The sequence below is a fragment of the Salmo salar genome, chromosome ssa09, assembly GCF_905237065.1.
Source record: "Salmo salar chromosome ssa09, Ssal_v3.1, whole genome shotgun sequence".
Classification (NCBI taxonomy): Eukaryota; Metazoa; Chordata; class Actinopteri; order Salmoniformes; family Salmonidae; genus Salmo; species Salmo salar.
The window spans coordinates 130,136,614-130,145,422 of record NC_059450.1 but is presented as its reverse complement, the minus strand read 5'-3'; the positions used below and the strand labels follow the sequence as shown (position 1 = coordinate 130,145,422).

Below are 8,809 nucleotides of genomic sequence, written 5' to 3'. Positions count from 1 at the left end.
TTATTATGGTACAACTACATGGACAATTAATAATCATGGTGCTTTTTAATAGTAAGTTTACAAACATTGGTTGTGGTAAGTATAATTGAAACTTGGGTATTATTATGGAAAGTGGGGAAATAAGTACATAGGTACAGCAGATCCCCTTATTGTATGGGACACTTTCAAATGTACTTTTAGAGGCCATTCAATACAATACTCATAATTAAAACAAAAGCAGTTTATCTCAAAAGAGATTAGACTAATAAAGGAAATAGAGGAAGTAACAGAGCAGGTAGATGGTAATGGAAACTGTACTATAGAGGCACAAAAAAGGATAGAGGAAAAACTAAAATAATTGGAGGTACTTATTCAAGAACGATCAAGTGTAATGTATTACAAAAATAAAGCGAATTTGATGGGATATGGTGAAAAATGCAGCATTTTTCTTGAATCTTCATAGAAATTCTACCAAAAAGAATTTACAGAAACTTGTTACAAATAATCAAGTTATCCATGATTCACCAAATTATATTTTGAAAGAGGAAGCAAAATATTTTAAGCATATGTCTCCTCCATTTCTACTGAATGATGTCAACTGTAAGGATTTCTTTCCTGATAATAATAATGTAAAATTAACAAATTTACAGAAAGACCTGTGTGAAGGCCAACTTACAGAAGAGGAACTTTGAGGCAATCAAATATTTTCAGTCTGGAAAAACACCAGGGCTTGATGGTATACCAGTAGAGGTATATCAGACCTTTTTGATGTACTCAAAGACCATTATTAGCATGTTTTAATTACTCTTATACAAATGGTAGACTTTCAGGTACTCAACAAGAACGTTTGATTTCATTAGTACTAAAACAGGACCCAGGTGGTAGTTATACAGATCCAGTCCATTTAAAAAACTAGAGGCCTCTAACATTTCAATGATGTGATGTGAAAATCCTGGCAAAATGCATAGCACATAGAATAAAAAAGGTTTTTAACAGATATTGTTCATCCTGATCAGACAGGTTTTTTACATGGACGATATATTGGAGATAAGATACAACAATTACTTGAAACAATTGAACATTATGAAACATCAAAGATACGAGGCCTGGTCTTCATAGCAGATTTTGAAAAGGCGATTGATAAAGTACGACTAGAATTTATATATAATATATAATATAATATTACTTTAATTTTGGTGAATCTCTTATACAATGGGTTAAAGTTATGTACAGCAACCCCAGATGTAAAATAGTAAATAATGGATACTTCTCAGAAAGTATTAAGCTTTTAAGAGGAGTAAAACAAGGCTGTCCATTGTCTCCACATCTATTTATTATGGCCATTGAAATACTAGCTATTAAAATTAGATCCAACAAGAACATCAAGGGGTTAGAAATCCAGGGGATAAAAACAAAAGTGTCAATGTATACCGATGACTCTAGTTTTTAAGTCCGCAATCTGGATCCCTGCACAGTCTAATTGAAGATCTTGATAACTTTTCTAGCCTCTCTGGATTAAAACCTAATTATGAAAAGTGTACCATATTACGTATTGGATCGTTACAAAAATAGTGTTTACACTACCTTGTAGTTTACCATTAAAATGGGTGGATGGTTAAGTAGATATACTTGGTATTCACATCTCAAAAAATATAAATGAACTTACCACAATTAATTTCAATAGAAAGTTAGCAAAAATAGATAAGATTCTACAACCATGGAGAGGTAAATACTTGTCTATTTATGGAAAGTCTTTGGTCTTATCACAGTTTACTTACTTACTAATGGAACTGCCTACTCCAGATGACCTGTTTTTTAAATCATATGAGCAAAGAATATTTCATTTTATTTGGAATGATAAACCAGACACAATTAAACCTGCCTATTTATATAATGAATATGAGGGGCCTAAATTATTCAATATTGAAGCTTTAAACCTCTCACTAAAAGCTTCACTCATACATAAATTATTCTTAAACCCAAAATGGTTCTCCAGTAGATTATTATGAAAGGCTCATATGTAAAACGTATATGTAAAAAGTATTTATATGTAGTAAAAAAGCTGTAAAAAAAACCTAAGATATTTGTCCTCCGAAGAAGGGGGGTGGTGGAGGGGTTAAAAAATTAAAAAGAAGCGTGGTTTGGCGGTCATGTTTCGGAGGACCCATTACTCGACCTTCTCCTCTCCCGAGCCTGTTGGGGAGTTGCAGGGATGAGACAAGATCGTAATTGGATCGCAATTGGATATCACTAAATTGGAGAGAAAAATGGGATAAAAAAAATAGATATAAAAAATAGATATGACAGGTAGGAATATGATGGCTCACTGTTCGTTGATGGCATTTCCTGCCTAAGTTTGCCAACTTTGTCAATGAAGAAATCATTAAAATAATTGGCAACATCAAATGGTTTTGTGATGAATAAGCCGTCTGATTTGATGAAAGATGGAGTTGAGTTTGTCTTTCTGCCCATAATTTCCTTTAAAGTACAAAAAAAAAATGTTTTCCATCATTATTTATATCATTGATCTTAGCTTCATAATACAGAAACTCATAATACAGTTTCTTCTTATTATTGTTGAGTTGATTATTATTGTTGAGTCACATCATTTATCAATAGTTTGATCTACGATGTGTGTAGATCAAACTACTGAGAAATTATGACCAGAATATGACCAAAAACACATTCCAATTTAATTTAGCAAATTAGAAAATATCTCAAACACAAACAAGATGACTCTCCTTATAGTATTCCAGCCTATATGTTTAACCATTATCTCTGGCTTTTGAAAACCAGTATAATGTTCATTGTCACTACATACCAAATCAATTTGGCCACACATAATGGTTGAGGTCAGGATCAGCCTGAAGTTGGGAGCACCATTTTGTGGATATGTATAGATCAACCCACCATTAAAAAATCAAATTACCATTTATTTGTGTCTGACATATTGTATAGCTAGATCTACACAACAGATGTAGTGGGGGAACATGGACTCTTCTCAACATTAGATCACTTTTGATGTGAATGTCTAATACATTTTGGGGTGAACTGCCTGTCACTAATATTAATTGGAGGGACACTGATTCATCAGTAAATGAATCAGTAAAGTAACTCGAGGATGATATTGAAATATTTGTTTTGCCAGAAAAAAACTCTGTGTGGACGGATGAGTTCAATTTACGTAACCTTGTGCTTGGGCCCCCTCCTTGAACTTCAGGCAATGTCTAGTTGGCACATTTCAGGAGACAGTAAACAAATCAGTACAACTGTGTGGTGGGAGGCTGCTTGTTCTGTGGCCTTAAAAATACCCCTGGGACTCTACAGGATTCAGTAAGCACAGTTGGGCAAAGGAATACAAGACTACAGCAGAAACACAGCATACAAATTTGAGTCTATTGTAACGACCCTGGGCCAGGGTCGTTACACTATTTTACCACTAGGTGACGACAGAGACTTACTTTTTGTCGTAAAGAATTCTGGTAAAGTTTAAAATTATTTATTGAGACTTTAATACATAACAAAAGTAACCTCATATAATTTATTTTAGTTGATGGGTAATAAACGACATTACAAGTAAAATGCAAGCTATTAGACAATGCACAGTTTGTGCTACTGGGGGGCGGACTTCCTTTTGCTCCTGACCAATATGGCCGCGCTCAGAAGAAGCATTGCATGTCTCAATTTCTTCAGGTAAATATCTTTATAATAACAACTGCATCATTGCACCCTAATGCATTGTATTCGTACGCAAACAGAACAGTTTCGTCTTAGATAAATATCGAATTGCTGTAATCACTATAGCTTGCTAATATCAGTGTTGTTGTTTACTCTCATTACCTTGCAGGAGCACAGCAGAGAGCGTCCTCAACAGTAGGAAACCCTTGCGCCAGAGGCTCGTGCGTTGCAGAGCTGTTACCAGAACGAGCTTGGTCTCTTTGAGTGTTGGCAGTGGACTGAGCGCTGTCCCCTTCATGCAGGTAAAGGACCATTTTCTCTCTCTTGCGCCCACGCGCAGGTCAGTCATCATTTTATATTAGTGTCATGGAATAATGCTGAACAACTTGAATAAGGCTGACATCATATAAAATGCATTCGGAAAGTATTTAGACCCCTTGACTTTCCACGTTTTGTTACTTTATAGCCTTATTCTAAAATGTATTAAATAAATACAAATCCTCATCAATCTACACTCAAAAAGCTATAATGACGAAGCCAAAAGAGATTGTTTGATATTTTTGCAAATGTACAAAAAATAAAAACAGAAATACCTTATTTACACAAGTATTCAAACCCTTTGCTGAGACTCGAAATTGAACTCGGATGCATCCGGTTTCCATTGATCATCCTTGTGATGTTTCTACAACTTGATTGGAGTCCACCTGTGGTACATTTTATTGATTAGACATGATTTGGAAAGGCGCACACCGGTCTATAAAAGGTCCCACAGTTGACAGTGCATGTCAGACCAAAAACCAAGCCATGAGGTTGAAGGAATTGTTTGTAGAGCTCCAAGACAGGATTGTGTCGAGGCACAGATCTAGGGAAGGGTACCAAAACATTTCTGCAGCCTTGATGGTCCCCAAGAACACAGTGGCTTCCTTCATTCTTAAATGGAAGAAGTTTGGAACCACCAAGACTTCCTAGAGCTGGCCTCCCAGCCGAACTGAGCAATCGATGAAAAAGGGCCTTGGTCAGGGAGGTGACCAAGAACCTGATGGTCACTCTGACAGAGCTCCAGAGTTCCTCTGTGGAGATGGGAGAACCTTCCAGAAGGACAACCGTCTCTGCAGCACTCCACCAATCAGGCCTTTATGGTAGAGTGGCCAGACGGAAGCCACTCCTCAGTAAAATGCACATGACAGCCTGCTTGGTTTGCCAAAAGGCACCTAAAGGACTCTGACCATGAGAAACAAGATTCTCTGGTCTGATGAAACCAAGATTGAACTCCTTGGCCTGAATGCCAAGCGTCACGTCTGGAGGAAACCTGGCACCATCCCTACGGTGAAGCATGGTGATGGCAGCATCATGGTGTGGGGATATTGTTCATTGGCAGAGACTTGGAGACTAGTCAGGATCGAGGGAAAGATAAACGGAGCAAAGTACAGAGAGATCCTTGATGAAAACCTGCTCCAAAGCGCCTAGGACCACAGACTGGGGTGAAGGTTCACCTTCCAACAGAACATCGACCCTAAACACACAGCCACGACAACGCAGGAGTGGCTTCGGGACAAGTCTCTGAATGTTCTTGAATGGCCCAGCCAGAGCCCAGATTTGAACTCGATTGAACATCTCTGGAGAGACCTGAAAATATCTGTGCAGCGACACTTCCCATCCAACCTGACAGAGCTTGAGAGGATCTGCAGAGAAGAATGGGAGAAACTCCCCAAAAACAGGTGTGCCAAGCTTGTAGCGTCATAATCAAGAAGACTCAAGGCTGTAATCCCTGCCAAAGGTGCTTCAACGGAGTGCTCAGTAAGGGTCTGAATACTTATGTAAATGTAATATTTCAGTTATTATTATTATAATTTTTTTATAATAATAATCTCAAAACCTGTTTTTCCTTTGTCATTATGGGGTATTGTGTATGGATTGATGAGGGGAAAAAACAGTTTCATCCATTTTAGAATCAGGCTGTAACATAACAAAATGTGGAAAAAGTCAGGGGGTCTGAATACTTTTCGAATGCACTGTACATGAATGACTTAATTGTAAAAAAAAAACCTTTCAGCTCATATATTAAACTTTTTCTGTTTCCTTCCCTATCCAGCAAGTGGAGAACCTCTCTCATGAATCCCTGATCCGAAGCGCATCCTCTATGGTTACAGACAGTGCAAACACTTACCTCTCCCAGACCACTCAGGCTCTCGTAGACTCCATCACACAATATGCCAAAGTAAGTACCTGAAGGGGTCATAGTGGATTTTTGTTATCATGTATGCTAAGATGTACAGTGTGATAATTATATCCATAAATATCAAATGTGAATTTAACCAGTAAGGCAATGGCATCATGCTACCTAAATGACCCTTCATGTTTTTGACCGTTTGTTTTGTTTGCATTGTCCTCAGGCTCTCCATACCCTCATCTCTCTTCAGAGGAGATATCTGGCTTCACTGGAAAAACTCTCCACTGCTGAGGAGGATGCCATTTGGCAAGTGATCATTGCCCAGCGTGTTGAAGTAGGTGTATGAATTGTGTAATCAAAATAAACCAAAAATACACTGTTGTCTTAAGTCATCTTTCAGAAAAAATATCTGTTCCTGTATTTTTGTATCCAGCCATCTGGAAAAGCTATGTCTTTAGGGTGTCTTGTTTGTTTCCAAATAACTTTTAACTTGATTTACAATCTAAAATAGTAAACGCTTTAGTCACTCCTGTTTGCCTTTCAATGTTTGTCATTGATGTTCTTAAAGTAAATATGGTTTGAGTTCTATAAACTTCTCAAGAAAGTAATGAAATGTTCTGATGGGTTTCTCTCTGTTCTGTCAGGTTGGTGACAGACTAGATGAATGCAACCGCTTCGAGTCAAACTGGATTAATGCCGTCAACCTTTGTGAAATGGCAGCTGAGGCAGCGTACAACACAGGTATGTTTATTACCAGTGACATTACTGAAAAGGTTGTGTTAAACACGTGTGTGACTGTCCATCAGTATTTTGTTACTTGTCATGTTTTTGTTTGGACCCGAGGAAGAATAGCTTCTGCTTCGGCAAAAGACAATGGGGTTCGAATAAACCAATACAACCTGTTTATCACTAAATTGAGGAACTTAACGACAACCTGATGCTCCTTGCTCCCCATGACAGTTAGCATTCCTCAGTCATTACTGTTATTCTCACACAGACGTTAAACTGTCAGTGCAGTAATAAACCTACGAGCTCTAATAGAGGCCCCCATAATGTTTGTTTTTCTCCGTCTCACTACTTTCTAGTTTGCTGTTTGTGCCCCCTCTTTTTCAAGAGCTGTCAGTCTCACACTTTGGCCAATGTATGGATCAGTAGCTGTTAGTGAATACAGCTTTGTGATGGTAAAGAAGAATAAAACCTCCAGGTCACCATGTACTCTAATTCCCATGATGCAGCACAATAGAGAAATGATGGACAAGGGCACCTGCTCAGTGTCACCCGTTATCATCATGGATTGAAGGTTTCATCTTTGGCCCCTTTCTCTGTTATGGTCAAACTGTTAAGTTTGACTAAGACCACCGTCTTATGTTTGTTTCCCAGGAGCTGAGCATGCATCCGTCACAGCCAAGACCAATTTGCAGGTGGCCAAGGTTCAGGTGGAGGAGGTCCGGCAGATATCTGTGGATGCTGAGAGGAAGCTGACTGAGACCCAGGCCGAGGAGATCCAGAGGATGGCGGAGTATGCCTTCATAGAGAGTGGCGGTGATGACGTGCATGAGGCTTACCTCAGAGAGGACTAAGACTAATCCTGAGAGTAAAACAAGTTTGAGTAATTTATTGTGGTTTAAATCCTCAACAAGTAGACAGTACACAGTCCATCATTTGAGAAGCTCAAGAGTTTTGAGTCATTGGGGTTGTTGTTTATATAAAATTATTAAGATAAACAAAAAACATGTAGAGAATTTTGTGATGAATTGAATACCACCAATCTTGTTTAATAACACAAAGTTATTATATTTTAGTGAATGTAATGTCATGCTTCCTTGTTTATAAAGCTGAGTTGATTACAATTTCATGCACTTATTTGAACTGTAACACTAAATTATAATATTTATTTGAATACAGCTTTGAATAACAACTTCAAGTCTTTAAACTGAAAATAATTGACAATCAGGGTATCCTAAGTGAATTGTATGGACAATGGTCAACATAGCAGTACAGTATGGTGGCATTTGTTTATTTGTATTTGATGATATGTAAATTAAATAACTTTATAATAAAAAGTATATTTTCCGTATAGCTGTTTGGATTGTATTCTGTTTCTTTTGGTTTATTGGACATTTTCTCAGAGTGAATATACTTGTCAGTATGGATTTCAATACTCAAAGTTCACAATACAATTCAGCTGAAGAATAAAAAATAAAACAATTGTCTAACTTTTACAGAGGAGGAGGGAAGTTAATATTTATCTGCATGTTATAGGGTTGCCTGAGAGTCTGAGTTCTGTAAAAATGTGGTATTTGGCAGTAAGGATTTTTCTTCTTTACTGTTAATTGTGGGTGAGACTAGATGTCATAGTTGGGAACTGTGTCTCTGCCAACCTGGAGAGAAAAATACCACTTGTGGTCCTCTTGGGGACATATTTTGTTTACAAAAGTGGGCTGTTTTTCCCTCTTAACTCTGCATAAAACCAGTGACGTCATTTGAGACATACATTGACCAATCTAAACGAGGTGCCAACTATTTTTAGGGTTTCGGGTACTTTTTATGCCAAGAAGAACTTCATTTTTTGTGTGTTGTCAGAAAACCGTTTTTTATATATACATCTAGTAGTTGATGGCAAAGTGCTGTTTTTTTTCTTCCTCACTAATTTCTCAGGATTTCTGAAACAGGAAATATCAAAATGTTTCTTGGTACTTGGATCTGCCCCTCTACCATGTCTTTGTTAGTTATGTCTGCCCTTTCACTCAACACTTTTTATTCGTTGCTAATAATCCGCACACATTTCCTTCTCACAGCTTTTAGTTTATTTCGCTAACCCCTGCTGTCATCACCCAATCCACCATGTCACCTAATCCAAGGGCTCTGACAACACACAAAATAACATTAAGATACGAGGTCAATGGGTTTGGAAAACAGGTTGATACTTGAATTGGCTTCTCTTTTAGGTCAGTTTATGTTTATTTGACATGTTTATTTTGT

General features: G+C 37.5%; 1 protein-coding gene across 1 annotated transcript; it reads left to right on the top strand.

Moving 5' to 3' along the window:
- Positions 1 to 3,523: 3,523 nt before the first annotated feature.
- On the top strand, positions 3,524 to 7,904 carry LOC106612804 (diablo homolog, mitochondrial). Its single transcript, XM_014214319.2, has 6 exons — positions 3,524 to 3,672; positions 3,827 to 3,959; positions 5,750 to 5,875; positions 6,051 to 6,161; positions 6,472 to 6,568; positions 7,208 to 7,904. The coding sequence occupies exons 1-6, from the start codon at positions 3,578 to 3,580 to the stop codon at positions 7,405 to 7,407; spliced, it is 762 nt and encodes a 253-aa protein (XP_014069794.2). The 5' UTR covers positions 3,524 to 3,577; the 3' UTR covers positions 7,408 to 7,904.
- The last annotated feature ends 905 nt before the right edge of the window (positions 7,905 to 8,809 follow it).

Coding starts and splice junctions, on each gene's coding strand:
- LOC106612804 (XM_014214319.2), top strand. CDS start 3,578: ATGCACAGTTTGTGCTACTGGGGGGCGGACTTCCTTTTGCTCCTGACC. Junction 3,960..5,749: donor GCGCTGTCCCCTTCATGCAG/GTAAAGGACCAT, acceptor TTCCCTATCCAG/CAAGTGGAGAACCTCTCTCA. Junction 6,162..6,471: donor TCATTGCCCAGCGTGTTGAA/GTAGGTGTATGA, acceptor CTGTTCTGTCAG/GTTGGTGACAGACTAGATGA.